General features: G+C 37.5%; 1 protein-coding gene across 4 annotated transcripts in view; it reads right to left on the minus strand.

Moving 5' to 3' along the window:
• Positions 1-1,364: 1,364 nt before the first annotated feature.
• The window catches only part of CROT (carnitine O-octanoyltransferase), a 59,049-nt gene continuing 37,488 nt past the window's right edge, over positions 1,365-22,925 (minus strand). For all 4 annotated transcript variants that reach the window (XM_023226668.3, XM_023226666.2, XM_023226669.2 and 1 more), the window contains 5 exons: positions 9,822-9,945; positions 8,839-8,917; positions 8,660-8,753; positions 8,422-8,541; positions 1,365-2,636 (listed from right to left, as the gene is read on the minus strand). In XM_023226668.3, coding sequence (XP_023082436.1) covers positions 2,516-2,636; positions 8,422-8,541; positions 8,660-8,753; positions 8,839-8,917; positions 9,822-9,945 — 538 coding nt within the window. In that variant the 3' untranslated portion in view covers positions 1,365-2,515. The remainder of the gene's footprint in view (positions 2,637-8,421; positions 8,542-8,659; positions 8,754-8,838; positions 8,918-9,821; positions 9,946-22,925) is intronic.

Consider the following 22,925-nt stretch of genomic DNA (forward strand, 5'->3'; position numbering starts at 1 on the left):
GACAGAGTCGTTCGCGTCTGCACAGGCCTCTACTGCTTCCCCTGTTATTTTTCAGTTGTGCCCGGTCCCCAGAGGCAGAGTCTACAGAGACAGGCAGGTTTCCTTGAGCTGCTGTGAGCTCCACCCAGTTGGAGCTTCCCAGCGGCTTTGTTTACCTACTTAAGCCTCAGCGATGGCGGGCGCCCCTCCCCCAGCCTCGCTGCTGCCTTGCGGTTAGATTGCCGCAGACTGCTGTGTTAGCAAGGAGGCAGGCTCCGTGGGCGTGGGACCCTCCCGGCCAGGAGTGGGGTATATTCTCCTGGTGTGCCAGTGTGCTTACAGCACCGTATTGGGGTGGGAGTTACCCGATTTTCCAGGTGTTGTGTGTCTCAGTTCCCCTGGCTAGGAAAAGGGACTCCCTTCCCCCTTGCACTTCCCAGGTGAGGCGATGCCTCGCCCTGCTTCAGCTCTCGCTGGTCAGGCTGCAGCAGCTGACCCGCATGGATTGTCCGGCACTCCCGAGTGAGATGACCCCAGTACCTCAGTTGAAAATGCAGAAATCACCGGTCTTCTGTGTCGCTCACGCTGGGAGATGGAGACTGGAGCTGTTCCTATTCGGCCATCTTGCTCCGCCCCCCTCATCTTCCTTTTCTATACCAACCATGAAGAAATGTATCAAATGTCACAGAAGCCAACTCTGAATGTTTTCACAGAGAAACAGTACTGGTGCTTTTCAGGACAGAGGCTGGCACAGTGTAAACGGCTTAACTGTTAGTAATAAACCAGTCTTATCAAATTCAGAACATACGTGTTTTTTAAAAGGGATGTATAGAATCAGTACACTGAGTATGACGTAATCTTTATATATATTAAAATGTCTGGTAGATTGCTATAGTGCCCAATAATCATGCCCTCTCTGCCCACTCTTTTACAAAGTGACTTTCTCTTATCAAGAGATTACTTTTTCCCCACTCCTTAAATCTGGACTTCCCTTGTGACTTGGTTTAATCAACAAAATGCAGCCAAGTGATGGCATGTGACTTCAGGGCCTAGGCCTCAAGGGACCTTCACCTCTCAGAACACTCTCACTACCAAGTAAGGAAGCTCAATTTTGAATACTGGATGATGAGAGACCATGTCAGGAGAGAGAGTCCCAGCCACCAAATCTGCAGATAGTGGGTGAGGTGATCTTAAACCTTCCAGCCTCAGTCCTGGCTGCCTGATGATTATAGCTGTATAAATAAACACAGGCAAGACCAGCAGAAGAACTGTCTAGCTATTATCAATCAACTGACATGAGAAACAATAAACGGATACAAGACACTAAGTTTTGGATGGTTAATTACACAGCAATATATAACTGAGGTCAAAAAGCATGAGAAAAGCAAACAGGAATTGAATCATTTATTCAAACATAAAAAGCTATATAATTTTGGCAGTTTCATTTTTTGAGAGTAAAAACTACAAAATTGAACAGCGAGGAGGAAAAAAAATCTGATAATCTGATTTAACATTAGTCCTTTAAAAATCACTGTAACAAGTTTAAATATAAGTGCTTTATTTTTATGTTCACAAAACTAATTATAATACACCACAATGAATTTTGTTACAGTTTTATGTGTGTGTGATAGAGGGTATACATCTCCATCTACTACCTAATTTGTCTGTTCAAAACAGTTATTTTTCTTTCTTTTTTTTTTTTTTTGAGACAGGGTCTCACTCTCTTGCCCAGGCTATAGCATAAGGGCACCATCACAGCTCACTGCAGCCTCAACCTCCTGGGCTCAACTGATCCTCCTGTCTCAGCCTTCAAGTAGCTTGGTCTACAGGCACACATACACTATCATACCCCACTAGTTTTTTGATCTTGTAGAGACAGGACCTTACCCTGTTGCCCAGGCTGGTCTCAAACTCCTAGATTCAAGCAATACTCCCACCTCGGCCTCCCAAAGTGCTAAGATTATAGGCATGAGCCACTGCACCCAGCCCCAAAGAGTTATTTTAGATCACCATTAAATTGTAGTGGTCTTTCCCATCAAACGTAACAGGCTTGTAACCCTGTGGTGAACATAGAAGGCATTGATTTCAGGGAAATTAGCATAAAATAATGTAATTCATACCCTTTGGTAGTTAAAAACATTAAAGTGCTTGACAGATGGACTCTACACTGATGTCCAGAGAGAGGATTTATAACCCATGTAAGTACCAACAAAAATACTTAAAAATTAGAGTAAGATTTGCATTGTTAAAATTTATAGATTTGGATTGTTGAGGCTTAAATACTGCATAGTTCTATATTCACTATGTCATAATTTGCATTGCTGCTGCATCAGAGGAGCTTAAAAATATTTCTACTTTCTATGGAGGAATAAATTTAGAGAGCATGATTCCACTAATTTCTACATTTAACAAGTTTTCTTAACTTGTTAAAGGAATGTTAGCAAGTCAACATTCCTTCCCATCTCATATTACCAACTCACTCCCAGCACCCAGTTTAATGATATGTTTTGGTAAGTGCTTAATAGATGATTCATCTCTAAAGATGAGTAGTGTTCATTAGCTGTATCATATCATAAAAAGCACAAAAAGTCAGCTGAACTAGCTTTTCGGCATCAGTCTCGGGACAGGATTTCCAGGCTGAACAGGCCACAACAAACCTGTGAAGCATAAATAATGATTAATGATTACACAAACGGCTCCAAATAGTGATGGTGAATACAACCAGGACTTTATCTCATCTGGATATTCATACATGAAATGTGAAGTCTTGCTGACATTAGGTAAATGTAACCTGACACAACTGAAGGTAAAGCCATATCTGTAGATAATGCTAAGGAACACCTCATTCATTAGATGACTAGAGCCTAGGGACAAAGGGGAACAAATCAGCTAGAGCCCTAGAGTGCTCTGAAGCTAGGTCTTACTACGTTTAAAACAGAACAAAAAACCTCCTTCCTAGAAAATCCTTCCTAAAGTGCTACTGGAATGAGTTGGAATATAAATTCATGCTACAATTTTTAATGAAATTTAAACTGTTTTTAAAAAGTATAGTACTTGAAGAAAGTTTGAAAAAAAAAACGGGAGAGAAGGATAATAGGTGAGAAAGGCTATTTCTAGAAAAGTCAAAAAGAGAAACTCTTGGGATCAAGTCATGCCTTCTACCATCTTTCTCGAGATACTCCTAATAGGAAATCCCAGATCTGGCAAGTGTGAAAAGTGGTCCTAGGAAGCTGAAATAAATAGGAGAGAAGCCTGACTTAGAGCTAGTCTTCCATTTTACAGAGAGAAGTTTCCATAGCAAAATATGAATTAGGCTCAAAATTAAAATGTGCAATGTAATGCTTCTGGAAAACTACGCAATTTTCACATCACTTAAAGAGTAAATTATGTCTTCAACATGTGCTTTAAATTAAACAAAAAGAAATAAAAATAAGAACATGCTGAGGCCCAGTATATAATTATGAAACCAATGTCTGAGTGGATTATATCTGCAAAAAGATAATACAGAAACCTTTAGGAAGTCCAGCCTTGTTTTCACCTAGTGATTCATGATCAAGAATCATTCTCCAGCTACACCAGGCATGCAATTCCCAGATATTTAGCAGCATCTAAACATGTTTCTCTCCACAGATGAACTGTTCTTATTCAAGTGTCAATTTTTTAAAACAATTTCAGTTATCTTTCTAAATTATAAAGAACAGCCTTTCCTACATGTACAGACAATTCATGAAAGGAATACAATGCCAAAAACAATAAAAAAAGTTTTACTTCATAGGTAAACAAGTAATTTATGTTATTTTTTGCCTATCAAATGGGTAAAGACTTTCTTTTGAGAAAGACTCTCGCTCTGTTGCCCAGGCTAGGGTGCAGTGGCATGATCTCAGCTCACTGCAACCTCCATCTCCCAGTGTGAAGCAATTCTCGTACCTCAGGTTCCCAAGTAACTTGGACTACAGTTGTGTGCCACCACACCAGCTAATTTTTGTATTTTTAGTAGAGATGGGGTTTCACCATGTTGGCCATACTGGTCTTGAACTCCTGGCCTCAAGTGATCCACCCACCTTGGCCTCCCAAAGTGCTGGGATTACAGGCATGAGCCACCATGCCTAGCCTAAAGAATTTTTATAATAACTAGAGTTGGCAATGGTGTGATGAAATGAGAAAGGATACATTTATAACCTTATACATTATTTGTAATGATGGAAAAACAAAATAGTAGAGAAGCAGTTAGATAAATAATAGGAATCCTAAGACTGGAAATTATACAATCATCAAAATATCGCAAAGCATACTTAAAGGCATTGCAAACTGCTTGAAATAATAAGAACGAAAATCACAAAAAAGGACACAAATATTTACAGTGTAAATATACAATCTACATACATTATAGGTTGGGAGCATTATATAATTATAGTCTTATGCCATGTAATGGAAATGTAGATAACTTTGTTCTTCTGTATTTTTTATATTTAACTTTTTTTTTTTTTTACAATCAGTATGTAATACATTTAAAATGCAGTGGTCTTATCTTGGGGTAGAAGAGATAAAAGGAGAGGCAGGGGAGGCAGGCACACTCAGTGTAACTTTATGTAAATACATTGTAATTTCTAACTTTTTGCTTTTTCATTTTTCTGAAAATGTTTCTATATTTTACCAACCCTTGCCCTACTTGCTTTAGTTTCAATGTTCCTATCATAGAAGGGTCCAGTGCATGTCATAAAAGCCATCAAAAACAGTCTTGAATAATCAGAACGCTTCTGTGAGATTATTTAACAACAGTTCTGGCACTGCTTCTATTATGTCTTCCTCCTCGTCATTTGGCTCTGGTTCAGAAGCACTCATCTCCTTCAAGTCACCTTCTGTTAATTCCTGTGGTGTGGTGACTAATAGTGCTTGATTTTAAAAAATTTTTAATAGAGATGAGGTCTTACTATATTGCTCAGGATGGTCTCAAACTCCTGGTCTCAAGCAATCTTCCCACCTTGGCCTTCCAAACTGCTGGAAATACAGGCATGAGCCACCAAACCTGGCCCAACATCCATACCTTGAAACCCTTCACCTTCCCCCGCCTTTTTTTTTTGGCCATATCCACAATCTGTTACATGATTTCCTAGACTGACTCTGTCGTAAATCCTGTGAAATCATGTACATCTGGACATAGTTTTCTCTAGCAGAAATTTATTGTTTTGGGCTTGATTGCTTTCATGACTTCTTCTATAACAACAATGGCATCTTCAGTGGTGCAATCCTTCCAGACTTTCATGATGCTCTCTTCCATTGGGGTAAAAGACAATCCTTGCTGACCATCCTTTCTATTGAGTCCCGCATGTAATGAGCCTAATAGGTCCTTATGACCCCCGATCTACAGCCTGAATTAGAGACATGTCTGGGGGCAAGTAGACCAAAGACTTTGACACCTTGGGTGTTTAAATCATGGCGTTCTGGGTGGCCAGGGTCACTGTCCAAAATCAAAACAACTTTAAAAGGCAGTCCCTGGCCGGGCGCAGTGGCTCACACCTGTAATCCCAGCACTTTGGGAGGCCGAGGCGGGCGGATCACGAGGTCAGGAGATCGAGACCATCCTAACACGGTGAAACCCCATCTCTACTAAAAATACAAAAAAATTAGCCGGGCGTGGTGGCAGGCGCCTGTAGTCTCAGCTACTCGGGAGGCTGAGGCAGGAGAACGGCGTGAACCCAGGAGGAGGAGCTTGCAGTGAGCTGAGATCGCACCACTTCACTCCAGCCTTGGGGCCAGGGCAAGACTCCGTCTCAAAAAAAAAACCAAACAAACACACAGTCCCTTACTGGCTAGGGACTTCCTGACTTCAGTGACAAAGCATTAAAGAAACCAATCCAGAAAAAAAGGTTATCATTGTCCAGGCCTTCTTGTAAACTAGCAGCTGATGTTTATCTTTTCCCTTCAAGGCTCAAAGTTAACAGCTTTACAGACAAAGGCAGTCCTGATCATAAACCCTACTGCATTTGCACAAAACAGTAGTGTTGGCCTATCCCTTTCTGCCTTAAAGCCTGATGCTTGCTTCTTGTGATGGTTAATACAGAGTGTCAACTTGATTTGATTGAAAGATGCAAAGTATTGATCCTGGGTGTGTCTGAGACAGTGTTGTCAAAGCAGATTAACATTTGAGTCAGTGGGCTGGGAAAGGCAGACCCACCCCTAGTCTGGGAGGACACCATCTAATCAGTTGCCAGCACAGCCAGAATATGAAGCAGGCAGAAAAACGTGAAAAGACTAGACTGGCTTAGCCTCCCAGCCTACATCTTTCTCCTGTGCTAGATGCTTCCTGCCCTTGAACATTAACTCTAACTTCTCCAGCTGTGGGACTCAGACTGACTTCCTTGCTCCTCAGCTTGCAGCTGGCCTATTGTAGGACCTTGTGATCATGCGAGTTAATGCTTCTTATATACTTCTTATATATATCCTATTAGTTCTGTCCCTGTAGAGAACCCTGACTAATATACTTCTCTTCTTTATGAACAAATGTCCTTCGTGGCATTTTTTTTTTTTTTTTTCCAGAATAGGGCACATTTGTCTGCATTAAAAACCTGTTCAGGCAGATATCCTTTCTCCTCAGTGATTTTCTTAATGGTGTCTGGGAACTTGTCTGCTGCCTCTACTTCTCCTGTTATCTTGACATTTTTAAAGCCAAACCTCTTTCTAAAATTATCAAACTATCCTTTGCTGGCCTTAAATTCTCCAGCTTTAGATCCTTTACCTTCCTTTAAAGTTGTCATATAGTAACTTTGCTTTTTCTAGAATCATAGTAGAGTCCATAGGTATGGCTTTTTATAGCAATCCTGTACCCACAAAAAAGCTGCATTTTTAATTGGAGACCAAAAGGTATTTTGCAAAAAGGGCAAAGTTTTAATGCCTGCTGGTGTAGCTGCAGCAACAGCTTCACAAATTTCCTTTTTTTTTTTTTTTAATGGTACTCATACTAGATTTATTTATGTTGAAATGATGGGCAAATGCAGCTACATATCTCAATCTATCATACTTATCAAGCAATCAGCTCTTTATTGTAATGTCATGACTTTTCTCTGCTTCTTGGGAGCACTTCCAGTATTACTAGAAGCACTAGATATGGGTCCCATGGTATTATTCAATGTTTATAATACTGTACTACCCACAATGAAAAATACATGAGAATAGAACCACGAAAGATCACTTTTTGTGATCCACTAAAGAGACAAACTGCTTATGCAGAGATGATTAGCATTATATAACATCTTAAGGAGATACTTGTAACTCTTTAGCTTACCACAATAGCAACATGAGGTGACTACAAAATTATTATAGCAGTACAGTACATACCACAATTAATTTTATGCAATTATGACTGAAAACTGCATCTTTACATTTGTTTACATTTCTCTCGACTCCAAATGTCCCCACATAAAGTCTGTAAGGGCTTATGTTCATACATTTTGAAAAATTTTAACTTTTTATAGTAGATTTGTATATATTTTATGGTAGTAAATGATGAAATAGATGAGTATCTGTATATATTTTATGCATGCATGAATATTTTAGTTTTTGGATATTTCTAAGCTACACAGTTTTGAGTTTTTTTCAAATTGTCTCAATCTCTAAAAAATTTTCTCATTTATTTAAAATCTGCATATAAGTGTATCCATACAGTTCAAACCCATGTTGTTCGAGGGTCAATTGTATGAGAAACTGAAATATGTCATGCATATTACCATTCCAATTTTTCACATTCTATCTGCAGTGCCTCCAAGCCTGCCCTCTTCTTATTCACATAGTGCTAAATGTAGCCATGTAATTTTTACGAAGCCAACTATGCTTTGAAAGGTCCCCTGTAAAGAGACTGCCAGACTATAAATAAGGACCTTACAAGCCTTGCTATCACTTTCATTTTATCTTGTTCTCCACCACTCTTTTTTATACTGGGTTTTGATCTTTTTGTTCTCATTCTTTCCATAAACATAAGTCAAACTTCACACAGCCCAAATGAACTGCATCTGAATTGGTAAAACATGTTTTAAAAAGTATAATTTACCCAATCTCTTTTCTCTATCTCATTAATATTGTCTATGACTACATGAACCACCATATATTTAAACATTTTATCTGAGCTTACTATAAAATACCTTGTACAAACCAAATATGCTCACGGGTATACTGATTTTGAGGATGATGATATGATTGCTGAATCGACCTGAAACAGTGTTCTGCATAAAAACACCTAAGGGACTGATCTGACAAGTGTCTCAAAAGCAGGACAGAGAAACATGTATATGCATTAAATGCCTAAGTAGAAAAAACAGATACTTATGTAGCATGTAGCAAGTGACAGATGGCAATATGAGAATCACAGTGTAGGAAAGGCATTTAAATAACAAAAGTAATACCTTTCTTACTCTATAGCACTGTACAAATAAAAAAGAGAAGCCTCACCTGTCATCTCTGATGTGGTAGAAAAATCCATAACCATTGTGTACCATGGGAACTACCACTCCCTGGACTCGTAAATAGCCAACGAGACTTGTTGAGAGAACAAAATTTCCACCTCCTCCGCTGTGTGGCACAATAAAAGGACATTTTACTAGGCCTACAGATGCTTATATTGTTTCTAAAAAGCATTTAACATATAAAAAAAGAAGCTAATTGATGAAGTTGTTAAACACTACACTACCTTTTGGAAAAAAGTAGGTCCGTAAAGAGTTCTGGAACAGGAAGACCTTCCTCTTTCGCTATGAGTAAGAGACCTAAAAGGTGACGATCAAATCCTGCAATGAAATCCCAAATCTAAAGTTAGAAAAAAATTTTTCACCATGAGAGATTTTTAAGTCAGAAAAATTTTAACATAAGTACCTTTTCCAGCCGAACAATCTTTCATCATTTTATTATGCTTTGCAAAAGCTTGTAACATCTTTTGCTGCCGCTCATGAAGCTGTATTAAAAATCGAGAGACACTTCAATAACACACTGTGCAAAATCCAAATAGAACAAAATCCTAAGCTCATTGTAATTAGGATTTGGGTAATTTGGGAGAGGAAAGAAGATTTCTAGGAAGATCTATAATACACACTGCTATATCTTTCCCTCAGTTATTCTATCGCCTATTCTTCCCTGTATGTCCTGCTTCTTATTTCTTTCCTGGAATAGGAAACTATGAACTTGTGGGCAGCACTGAAGTGACATTAACAAGTCACTTGTTATAAAGTGTATAACATATACACTATAAAGATATAAAGATAGAAGCAAGATTTCAAAAATGAAAGCATAACTAAACAAATGACAATAAAACAGTTCTACAAAATTAAGATACAGGCACTCATATATAACCACATCTAGCAAAACTAAAGAAACAAATATAATACTAAAATAACAGTGAGAAGGAAATTTGCTGTTGTCTAAATGCTTCAAAAAAAGAGTATGAAACAAAGCATACAATTGTCCTGGTTCCAGTATATGAAACAAGAATCTGTGATTTCAAAAACATTCAACCACATCAAGAAAACCTTCCTTTTAATGGCATCTTGGAAGTTCTGCACTTTATTAGTGTTGTTCTAAAGGTAGATAAGAAGTCCTGAAATACCTAAAGTACTGAAGACCCTTTGCCTAGAAATTAACACAAATGGGGTCCTTTTCCCGTCTTCCCTGTTTTTTAGTCTTTCCAAGAAGTACACCCTTAACTGGTGAATGAACAAATGCTTTAAAAACCTCAAAAAAGATGTCTCAAAGTATTTTAATGATCCAGGAAAACTGAAGCAAAGAAGTTAGTTACCCAAAGACCACAGTTCCTTTAAAACAATTAAACAAATCTTGTGAGTTTTTTCTTTACCAATACTCACACTGACGGAAGGATCCTGCATGGACTGGCACCACCTGACTGCTTCAACTGTGCATGATCGCACAGTCTCTGTACGGCCATGATAAAAACATCTTGTCATAGCTGTTTCATAGCAACAACCAGGGCTACAAGAAAAAATTAAAAGAGTGTATCATAAGAAATAAAATGTTCTAATATCATTACAGACATAGTTGCCTAATAAAGCTAGCTTTGTTCAGAGAGTAAGCCCTTTAACACAGATAGGTTGGAGATTTTCAATAAAAAAGAGGTTATTTTCAATACCAAAGAGCAAAAAGTACTCTGATAATGTGGGCTGTTTCAAAGGCATGGCTGCTGTCAGGTATACATTATAGCCTCTAAGATGGCCCCCGTCATTCTTGCCTCCTGCTATTTATGCTCTGCTGTAACCCCTCGCTTTTGAGCGCAGGCTAGACAGTGATTTGCATCTAATGGAAAGAGTATAGCACAAGAGAGATGGGATATCACATCTGAAATTAGGTTACAAAGAGAGCTCTCTCTTGTTCTCTTATTTCTCATCTGAAGAAAGTCAGCTGCCATGCTGAGGGCTGCCCGATGGAGAGCCCTAGTGGCAGAAAACTCCTATTAGTTCCCGTGGGTGAGGTGAGAAGTGGACCTACCCCCAGGAGAGCAGATGACAACAGCCTTGGCTGATACTGACTATAACCTCATAAAAAACCTTAATTAAGTCAGAGGTACTCAACTAAGCTGCATCACAAAAAAATGACCCACAACATTGTGATATAAAATTACTGATCCATAAAATATGTGATATAAAAAATGTATGTGTTTTTTATTATATTTGATTATTATATATTATATATATGATTATTATATATTATAATAAATCTGGTAATTTATTATACAGAAATAGGTAATACAGAGTCCTTGACCTTTAGTGCCTCCATATAGAACACGAAGGACTAGAATAAAGTAAAAGTATAATTTAAGAAGTTCCCCAAAGTGATACCTGTTTTCCAGGGTTGGAGAATGATATAGCAATTTTAGGTATAAAACTCTCTTACTTTCTTGTTGGTTAGAATTTGGAGTCAAAGAGATCAAATAAAGTGAGAGTGAAAAGTCTCTGATGTGGGTACTAAGAGGACTCAAACAGTTTTCAAGCCTCTTCTGTTCAGTGTTTCTGTCTCTGGAGTGAAATGGTATCCCTTCAAAGTATGAAGGAGAAAGTGTGAATAATATTTTTAAATAGCACTAAAATAACATTCTTTCAGGAAAACAAATTAAAAATAAACGCAGTAAAAATGAGTAACAAAATATTACCACTGTAACCTCAAATGAAATAATGCATCTTAGCAATGATCTTCAATGACTACTAAAATGTTAGGTAAAAAAATTCAGGGAGCAAACTTTTTATAATAGATGCTGGCTGACAAGTAAACACACTCTCAATCTTAAACTATGGAGTAGAAAACAAAGAGCATTAACTATTTATTATTGTAAAACATAACCAAAATAAGAACTGATGCTTATTATCAATCCTCTAGCTCTAACTACCAGTTTACAAGACATACAGGAGACTGAGCAACATGTTAAATATCAACATGGGACTACAATCAGGAAAATTCAGAAAACTCTACAGGATAAATGACCCAGTTTCTTCATCAAATCAAATACAATAAGAGAAAGGTAGGAAAAAGATTCCCATATTTAAAAAAGACTTAAGAGGCGTATCAATCGAATGCAATGTGTAAAATTTATTTGGAACCTCATTTGAACATATCTTCTGTATAAGAAAAATACTATGCGAAATTTCCAATGCCAGCTATGATGAGCTAGTTTGCAGCAAGCCAGTCTTAATGCTAGGAACAACAACAAACCTGGATTTAAAAAACATCCATTTGAAGGCTTTGCAGAATTTTTTTTTATTATACTTTTAAGTTCCGGGATATATGTGCAGAACGTGCAGGTTCATTACATAGGTATACATGTGCCATGGTGGTTTGCTGCACCCATCAACCCATCATCTACATTAGGCATTTCTCCTAATGCCATCCCTCCCCTAGGTCCCCACCCCATGACAGCCCCCAGTGTGTGATGTTCCCCTTCCTGTGTCCATGTATTCTCATTGTTCAGCTCCCACTTATGAGTGAGAACATGCGGTGTTTGGTTTTCTGTTCCTGTGTTAGTTTGTTAAGAATGATGGTTTCCAGCTTCATCCATGTCCCTGCAAAGGACATGAACTCATCCTCTTTTATGCTGCATAGTATTCCATGGTGTATATGCACCACATTTTCTTTATCTATCTAGTCTATCATTGATGGGCACTTGAGTTGGTTCCAGGTCTTTGCTATTGTGAAAAGTGCTGCAATATACATATGTGTACATGTATCTTTATAGTAGAATGATTTATAATCCTTTGGGTATACACTGGGATTGCTGGATCAAATGATATTTCTGGTTCCAGATCCTTGAGGAATCACCACACTCTCTTCCACAACGGTTGAACTAATTTACGCTCCCACCAACAGTGTAAAAGTGTTCCTATTTCTCCATATGCTCTCCAGCATCTGTTGTTTCCTGACTTTTTAATGATCGCCATTCTAACTGGGCATGAGATGGTATCTCATTGTGATTTTGGTTTGCATTTCTCTAATGACCAATGATGATCAGCTTTTTTTCATATGTTTGTTGGCTACATAAATGTCTTCTTTCGAGAAGTGTCTGTTCCTATCTTTCACCCACTTTTTGGTAGGGTTGTTTTTTTCTTGTAAATTTGTTTAACTTCCTTGTAGATTCTGGATATTAGCCCTTTGTCAGGTGGTTAGATTGCAAAATTTTTCTCCCATTCTGTAGGTTGCCTGTTCACTCTGATGGTAGTTTCATTTGTTGTGCAGAAGCTCTTTAGTTTAATTAGACCCCATTTGTCAATTCTGGCCTTTGTTGCCACTGATTTTGGTGTTCTAGTCATGAAGTCTTTGCCCATGCCTATGTCCTGAATGGTATTGCCTAGGTTTTCTTATAGAGTTTTTGTGGGTTTAGGTCTTACACTTAAGTGTTTGATCCATCTTGAGTTAATTTTTGTATAAGGTGTAAGGAAGGGGTCCAGTTTCAGTTTTCTGCAATGGATAGCCAGTTTTCCCAACACCATTTATTAAATAGGAAATTCTTTCCCCATTGTTTGTTTTTCTCAGGTTTGTTACAGATCAGATGGTTGTAGATGTGTGGCATTATTTCTGAGGCCTCTATTCCGTTCCATTGGTCTATATATCTGTGTTGGTACCAGTACCATGCTGTTTTGGTTACTGTAGCCTTGTAGTATAGTTTGAAGTCAGGCAGCATGATGCCTCCAGCTTTTTTCTTTTTGCTTAGGATTGTTTTGGCTATACAGGCTCTTTTTTGGTTCCATATGAAATTTAAAGTAGTTTTTATTTTAATTCTGTGAAGAAAGTCAGTGGTAGATTGATGGAGATAGCATTGAATCTATAAATTACTTTGGGCAACAGCTAAAGCAGCCAGAATATGAGGGCCAACATCTGGAGAGAAGAGCAGCTCTTTGAAGTGAGGTGCCTTGGAGTCTTGGCTCCAGGCCCACTTGTCTGTGTAGTCTTGGAGGAAGTCCCATCTGTTTAGGGACCTGGAAGATATCACACCTACCTGCTCCCCAGGAATAGACCCACCAAAACTGTGCATTTGACTGTGGACACAGAAGCAGCCCTTTAACCCAGCTCCAGTCCTACTCAATGGTGGTCCTAGAGACAGTCCCATCTGTCCAGGGATCAGGCAGAAGCCATGCCAACCTGTATTCTCATAACAGCCTGCTGACTATCTAATACATAAGCAGTCCCATGACCTGGCTGCAGCCCCACTCAACTGTAGCTCTGGAGGCAGTCCTGTCCACCCAGGGACCAGGCAGGAGAAAGTCCTTACCTGCTGAAACAAGTCCATAAAAACTGGAAGTGATTTATTTAAATGCATAGACATCAACACAGGACTACAAGGACAGGCAAGCCTGACTCCACTGAAGAAAACTAATAAAGAAATCATAATGTCATACTAAAAAATTAAATAAAAAGAGTAACAATAGAGTAATTAAGGAACAAAAACAATATAAGACCTAAATAAAACATATAACTAAAGTTGTATGTTTTATTATCAGTTATATGTTTTATTATCTTCTTTATCAGCAATTATTTCAAATGTAAATAATTTCAAATGTAACTCTCCAATCAAAGAAAGAGATTGGTAGACTGGACTGAAAAAACCTGAAAAAACATGATCCATCTACAGGCATACCTCACAGATATGGCAGGCTCAGTTCCAGACCATCGCAGTAAACTGAATATTGCAATAAAAAGAGTAACACAAATTTTTTGGTTTCCCAGTATATACAAAAGTTGTATTTACATGATACTATAGTCTATCAAGTGTAAAATTCAATATGTATAAAAGCCTATTGGTTCTGCTTTTCTGAAGAACTCCAATACAGATCATTATCTTACACCATATACAAAAATTAACTCAAAAATGGGTCAAAGACCTAAAGTAATAGCTAAAATTATAAAAATATTAGAGGAAAACACAGGGAAAAGACTTCATGATACTGAATTTGGCAATGATTTCCTGTGTATGACACCAAAAGCACAAGCAACAATAGAAAAAAACAGATGAACTTCATAAAAATTTAAAACTTTGTACATCAAAGGATACTATTATGACAGCAAAAAAAGACAACCAGCTACAAGGAGGAGCTGGTACCATTTCTTCTGAAACTATTCCAATCAATAGAAAAAGAGGGAATCCTCCCTAACTGATTTTATGAGGCCAACATCATCCTGATACCAAAGCCTGGCAGAGACACAACAAAAAAAGAGAATTTTAGACCAATATCCCTGATGAACATTGATGCAAAAATCCTCAATAAAATACTGGCAAACCGAATCCAGTAGCACATCAAAAAGCTTATCCATCATGATCAAGTGGGCTTCATCCCTGGGATGCAAGGCTGGTTCAACATATGCAAATCAATAAATGTAATCCAGCATACAAACAGAACCAAAGACAAAAACCACATGATTATCTCAATAGATGCAGAAAAGGCCTCTGATAAAATTCAACAGCGCTTCATGCTAAAAACTCTCAATAAATTCGGTATTGATGGAACATAGCTCAAAATAATAAGAGCTATTTATGACAAACTCACAGCCAATATCATACTGAATGGGCCAAAACTGGAATCATTCCCTTTGAAAACTGGCACAAGACAGGGATGCCCTCTCTCACCACTCCTATTCAATATAGTGTTGGAAGTTCTGGCCAGGGCAATCAGGCAGGAGAAAGAAATAAAGGGTATTCAATTAGGAAAAAAGAAGTCAAATTGTCCCTATTTGCAGATGACATGATTGTATATTTAGAAAACCCAATCGTCTCAGCTCAAAGTCTCCTTAAGCTGATAAGCAACTTCAGCAAAGTCTCAGGATACAAAATCAATATGCAAAAATCACAAGCATTCTTATACACCAATAACAGACAAACAGAGAGCGAAATCATAAGTGAACTCCCATTCACAATTGCTTCAAATAGAATAAAATACCTAGGAATCCAACTTACAAGTGATGTGAAGGACCTCTTCAAGGAGAACTACAAATCACTGCTCAATGAAATAAAAGACGACACAAACAAATGGAAGAGCATTCCATGCTTATGGATAGGAAGAATCAATATCATGAAAATGGCCATACTGCCCAAGGTAATTTATAGATTCAATGCCATCCCCATTAAGCTACCAATGACTTTCTTCACAGAATTGGAAAAAACTACTTTAAATTTCATATGGAACAACAACAACAAAAAAAGCCTGCATAACCAAGACAATCCTAAGCCAAAAGAAAAAAGCTGGAGGCGTCATGCTACCTGACTTCAAACTATACTACAAGGCTACAGTAACCAAAACAGCATGGTACTGGTACCAAAACAGAGATATAGACCAATGGAACAGAACAGAGCCCTCAGAAATAATACCACACATCTACAATCATCTGATCTTTGACCAACCTCACAAAAACAAGAAATGGGGAAAGGATTCCCTATTTAATAAATGGTGCTTGGAAAACTGGCTAGCCATAGGTAGAAAGCTGAAACTGGATCCCTTCCTTAGACCTTATACAAAAATTAATTCAAGATGGATTAGAGACTTAAATGTTAGACCTAAAACCATAAAAACCCTTGAAGATAACCTAGGCAATACCATTCAGGACATAGGCATGGGCAAGGACTTCATGTCTAAAACACCAAAAGCAATGACAACAAAAGCCAACATTGACAAATGGGATCTAATGAAACTAAAGAGCTTCTGCACAGCAAAAGAAACTACCATCTGAGTGAATAGGCAACCTATAGAATGGGAGAAAATTTTTGCAATCTACTCATCTGACAAAGGGCTAATATCCAGAACCTACAAAGAACTCAAACAAATTTACAAGAAAAAAAACAAACAACCCCATCAAAGAGTTGGCGAAGGATATGAACAGACACTTCTGAAAAGAAGACATTTATGCAGCCAAAAGACACATGAAAAAATGCTCATCATCACTCGCCATCAAAGAAATGCAAATCAAAACCACAATGAGATACCATCTCACACCAGTTAGAATGGTGATCATTAAAAAGTCAGGAAACAACAGGTGCTGGAGAGGATGTGGAGAAACAGGAACACTTTTATACTTTGGTGGGACTGTAAACTACTTCAACCATTGTGGAAGATAGTGTGGCGATTCCTCAAGGATCTAGAACTAGAAATACCATTTGACCCTGCTATCCCATTACTGGGTATATACCCAAAGGATTATAAATCATGCTGCTATAAAGACACATGCACACATATGTTTACTGCAGCACTATTCACAATAGCAAAGACTTGGAACCAACCCAAATGTCCATCAATGACAGACTGGTTTAAGAAAATGTGGTACACATACACCATGGAATACTATGCAGCCATAAAAAAGGATGAGTTCATGTCCTTTGTAGGGATATGGATGCAGCTGGAAACCATCATTTTCAGCAAACTACCACAAGAACAGAAAACCAAACACCGCATGTTCTCACTCATAGGAGGGAACTGAACAATGAGAACACTTGGACACAGGAAGGGGAACATCACACACTGGAGCCTGTCATGGAGTGGGGGGAGGGGAGAGGAAATAGCATTAGGAGATATATGTAATGTAAATGACAAGTTAATGGGTGCAGCATACCAATATGGCACACGTATACATATGTAACAAACCTGCATGTTGTGCACATGTACCCTAGAACTTAAAGTATAATTAAAAAAAAAAAAGACAACCCGCACAATGGGTGAAAATATTTGCAAGTCATATATGTGATGAGGGTTTCATATCTAGAAAATATAAAGAACTTCTACAATTCTCAAACAAAAAGAGAAACAACCCAATTAACAAACATGTGAAAGACTTGAATAGACATTTTGTCAAAGAAGAAAAATAAATGACCAATGAAAAAGCATGAAAAGATACTCAACATCATAAGTCGTTACAGAATTATAAATCAAAACCACAAGGAGTTATGCCACTTCACAAATGACTAGGAGAGTTATAATTTTTTTTAAATGGGAAAATAAGTGTTGGCAAGGACATTGAAATGTACAATGTTACAGCTACCATGGAAAATATTTTGCAATTCCTCAGATCCTCAAAAAGTTAGAGAATTATCATACAAACCAGCAATTCCACTCCTCAAAAGACTTGAAAATGGGGACTGAAACAGATACGTGCATATAAATGATCACAGCAGCATTATTCACAATAGCCCAAAGGTGGAAACAACATAAGTATCTATCAACAAATGAATGGATAAACAAAATGTGGTATACATCCAATAATGGAATGTTATTCAGCCATAAATAGGAATGATGTTTTGATTCTACAACATGGATGAACCTTGAGAATATTATCATAGGTGAAATAAACCAGACACAAAAGGATAAACTGTAAGATTCCACTTATTCGAAACAAAAGGACAAACTAAGATTCCACTTATTCGAAATATCCAGATCAGGCAAATTCATAGAGACAAAGAGATTAGAGGTAACCAGGAATTGAGAAATGGGAAAGTTATTGCTTACGGGGCACAGAGTTTCTGTTTGTGGTGATGAAAAAATTTTGAAAATAGTGGTGAAAGCTATAAAACATTATGAATGTAATTAATGCCACTGTATTATATACTTAAAAATGTTTAAAATGGCAAATTTTGTTATATACATTTTATCACATTAAAAAGTAATTGTTTAACAAATAAACGGGATTGTGTTTATAACACATGTAGAAGTACAATGTATGACAGCAGCACAAACAATGGGGGAAGGAAATGGAGGCATTCTATTTTAAGGTTCTTACATCATACCTAAAATGGAAAATATTATTTGACTGTGTAGAGTATGATTTTTAAAAAAGTATTTTGTAAACCCTAGTGCAACTACGGTTGATCTGTGAACAACGAAGGTTAAACTGTGTGGGTCCACTTAAATGGGAATTTTCTTCCACTGCTGCTACCCCTGAGACAGCAAGACCAAACCCTCATCTTCCTACTCCTCCTCTGCCTAACTCAAGGTGAAGATGAGGCTACAGACCTTTATCATGAGCCACTTAATGAACAGTAAATATATTTTCTCCTCCTTATGATTTTCTTTTTCTTTTTTCTTTTTTTTGAGACAAACTCTTCCTCTGTCGCCCAGGCTAAAGTGCAGTGGCACGATCTCGGCTCACTACAACATCTACCTCCTGGGTTCAAGCAATTCTCCTGTCTCAGCCTCCCGAGTAGCTGGAATTACAGGTATGCACCACAATACCCAAATTTTTGTATTTTCCATAGAGATGGGGTTTTACCATGTTGGCCAGGCTAGTCTCGAACTCCTGACCTCAAGTGATATGCCTACCTCAGCCTCCCAAAGTGCTGGGATTACACAGGTGTCAGCCACCATGCCCAGCCTCCTCATGATTTTCTTAACAAAATTTTCCTTTCTCTAGTTTACTTTTTTGTAAGAATACAATATATAATACACATAAAATGTGTGTTAATTGTTTAATGTTATTGGTCAATAGTAGGCTACTAGTAATTTTGGGGGAGTCAAAATTCACACTTGGACTTTCTAATGCACTGGCAGCTTGGGGACCCCTAATCTCCATGATATTGAAGGGTCAATTGTACAAAAAAAAAGAAGTATAGCTGATGTTGGAAATAAAATGAAGCAATTTTTTTAAAGCTCTAAAAATTCAAAAGAGAAAGAAAAAAGAACAGATGGGATAACTAGAAAATAAAGAGCAAGATGGTAGACTTAAACACAAATTTAGATAATTATACTGAATTTAATTATGATCTAAATAACATATTTAAAGACAGATATTCTCAGACTTGATAAAAAAGCAAAATTGAGAGGAGTCATGTTACCACAATGGCAGAGTAGAAGCAATTTGGCTTCACTCTTCCCCACAGAAAACCAAAACAACTATCCAGTACCAATTACCCTCACGAGCATCCCAGAAACCAAAACAGAGGCTGTGATGATCCCAGGGGGCCAGAGAGAAGCAAAAAACTTCAAGCAGAAGCTTAGAGAAATAGACTACTCCATCCACAACACCCCGCCCTCAAGGTGCCGGGCCGCATGTGGAAAAACTCCCATGGACTCACAATACTACACGGAAAGAAGTCAGATAAAGGCAGACAGACACCTTTATCTCCATGTTGGGTTCCTTCACAGAAAACTCATTCCTGCTTCAACCTAAGGGAAGCATCTTTGCCTATAGGGTAAAAAAAATCCTAAAGGCAGCCAAAGACAATGGGTAGAGACGGGGTTAGCAATCCCCAATGAATAAAACTCAGTGATCACTCTTCATCTCAGCCAAAAAAGACACCAAATCAGAGAGGTTGTTCAGCAGTATCATGGTTTGGAAGCATGCTCCATGAGTCCATGAGGCTATGAAGCCCTAGCCAGCCTTCCCATGCCACCAGGGTATCCGTTTGTTGTAGACACTCCCAGTCCACAACAGTAAGCATTCTGGACTTTTACAAGAGCTGCAAAAGTTAATTTTTTGACAAGATAAACAATATTGACAAACCTGTAGGTAGAATAAGGAAAAAAGAAAAGACTCAAATAAATTAATTCAGAGATGAAATGAGATATGGTAACCAATACCACAGAAATATAAAGGATCATTAGACACTATTATGAGTAACTATATACCAACAAATTGGAAAACCTAGAAGGAATGGATAAATTCCTGGAAACATACAACCTAAGATTGAAACATAAACACATAGAAAACCTAAACAGACCAATAACAAGTAATGTGATTGAAGCAATAAAAAGTCTCCCATTAAGAAAAAGCTTAGGACCTGATGGCTTCACTGCTGAATTCTAATAAACATTTAAAAAAAGAACCAATACCAATTATACTCAAACTATTCCAAAAACGTGAAGAGGACAGAATATTTTCAATCTCATTCTATGAAGACAGCATTATCCTAATACCAAAACCAGAAAAGGACACAACTAAAGAAGTAAACTACAGAGCAGTATCCCTCCCAGATGAACACAGATGCAGAAATCCTCAACAAAATACTAGCAAACTGAACTTAATAGCACATTAAAAAGATCATTCACCATGATTAGGTGGGATTTAGATGGTTCAACATATGCAAATTAATAAGCATGATACATCACATCAACAGAATAAAGGACAAAAACCATATAATCATTTCAATAGATGCTGAAAAAGCATTTGATAAAATTAAACATACCTTCATGATAAAAAAAATTTTCAACAAACTCAGTAAAGAAGAAATATACATCAAAACAATAAAAGCTACATATGACAAATCCAGAGCTAACGTCATACTGAACATGGAAAAACTGCAAGACTTTCCTCTAAGATCTAGAACATGACAAAGATGCCTACTTGCACCACTTTTATGCAACATAGTGTTGGAAGTCCTACCCAAAGCAATTAGAAAAGAGAATGAAATAAAGAGCACTCAAATTACAAAGGAAAAAGTCAAATTGTCCTGTCTGCAGATGACATGATCTAATACTTAAGACACCAACAAACAGCCATTAGACTGATAAACAAATTCAGTAAAGTTGCAAGATATAAAATCAACATATTAAAATCAGTAGCATTTCTATATGCCAAAAGCAAACAATCTGAAAAGCAAATTAGGAAAGCAATCCCATTTACAACAACTACAAAGAATATAAAACACCTAGGAATCAACTGAACCAAAAAAGTAAAAAAAAAAAAATCTATACAAGGAAAACTATAAGACATCGATGAAAGAGGGAGGACACCAAAAAATGGAAAGATAGCCCATGTTCATTAATTAGAAGAATATTGTTAAAATGTCCATCCTACCCAAAGCAATCTACAGATTCAATGCAATTCCTATCAAAATACCAATGATAGTCTTCACAAAAATAGGGGAAAAAAATCCAAAAATTCATATGGAACTACGAAAGACCCAGAATAGCCAATATAATCTCAGGAAAAAAAAAAAGCTTGAGGCATCGTATTACCTAACTTCAAAATATACCACAAAAATATAGTAAACAAAACAGCATGTTACTGGCATAAAAACAGACATATAGACCAATGGAACAGAATAGAGAACTCAGAAATAAATCCCAAGTATTTACAGGCATCTCCTTTTCAGCAAAGGCACATTAGGGAAAGGACAGGCTCTTCAATAAATGGCTCTGTGAAATCTGGATATCCATATGCAGAAGAAAGAAACTAGACCACTATCTCTCACCGGGTAAAAAATTCAAATCAAAATGGATTACAGCCTAAATATAAGACCTGAAACTATAAAACTACTAAAAGAAAACATTGGGGAAGCTCTCTAAGACACTGAACTGGGTAAATATTTCTTGAGTAATACCCTACAAGCATGGAAGCTAAAGCACAAATGGACAAATGGGATCATATGAAGTTAAAAAGCTTTTGCACTGCAGAGGAAACAATCAGCAAAGTGAAGAGGCAACCCACAAAATGGGAGAAAATATCTGCAAACTATTCATCTCATAGACAAACCTGACAAAAACAAGAAATGGGGAAAGGATTCCCTATTTAATAAATGGTGCTGGGAAAATTGGCTAGCCATAAGTAGAAAGCTGAAACTGGATCCTTTCCTTACTCCTTATATGAAGATTAATTCAAGATGGATTAGAGACTTAAATGTTAGACCTAATACCATAAAAACCCTAGAAGAAAATCTAGGTAGTACCATTCAGGACATAGGCATGGGCAAGGACTTCATGTCTAAAACACCAAAAGCAACGGCAGCAAAAGCCAAAATTGACGAATGGGATCTCATTAAACTAAAGAGCTTCTGCACAGCAAAAGAAACTACCATCAGAGTGAACAGGAAACCTACAGAATGGGAGAACATTTTTGCAATCTACTCATCTGACAAAGGGCTAATATCCAGAATCTACAAAGAACTCAAACAAATATACAAGAAAAAAACAAACAACCCCATCAAAAAGTGGGGAAAGGATATGAACAGACATTTCTCAAAAGAAGACATTCATACAGCCAACAGACACATGAAAAAATGCTCATCATCACTCGCCATCAGAGAAATGCAAATCAAAACCACAATGAGATACCATCTCACACCAGTTAGAATGGCAATCATTAAAAAATCAGGAAACAACAGGTGTTGGAGAGGATGTGGAGAAATAGGAACACTTTTACAGTGTTGGTGGGATTGTAAACTAGTTCAACCATTATGGAAAACAGTATGGCAATTCCTCAAGGATCTAGAACTAGATGTACCATATGACCCAGCCATCCCACTACTGGGTATATACCCAAAGGATTATAAATTATGCTACTACAAAGACACATGCACACGTATGTTTATTGCGGCACTATTCACAATAGCAAAGACTTGGAATCAACCCAAATGTCCATCAGTGACAGACTGGATTAAGAAAATGTGGCACATATACACCATGGAATACTATGCAGCCATAAAAAAGGATGAGTTTGCGTCCTTTGTAGGGACATGGATGCAGCTGGAAACCACCATTCTTAGCAAACTATCACAA

Source organism: Piliocolobus tephrosceles, chromosome 8 (assembly GCF_002776525.5).
Source record: "Piliocolobus tephrosceles isolate RC106 chromosome 8, ASM277652v3, whole genome shotgun sequence".
Lineage (NCBI taxonomy): Eukaryota > Metazoa > Chordata > Mammalia > Primates > Cercopithecidae > Piliocolobus > Piliocolobus tephrosceles.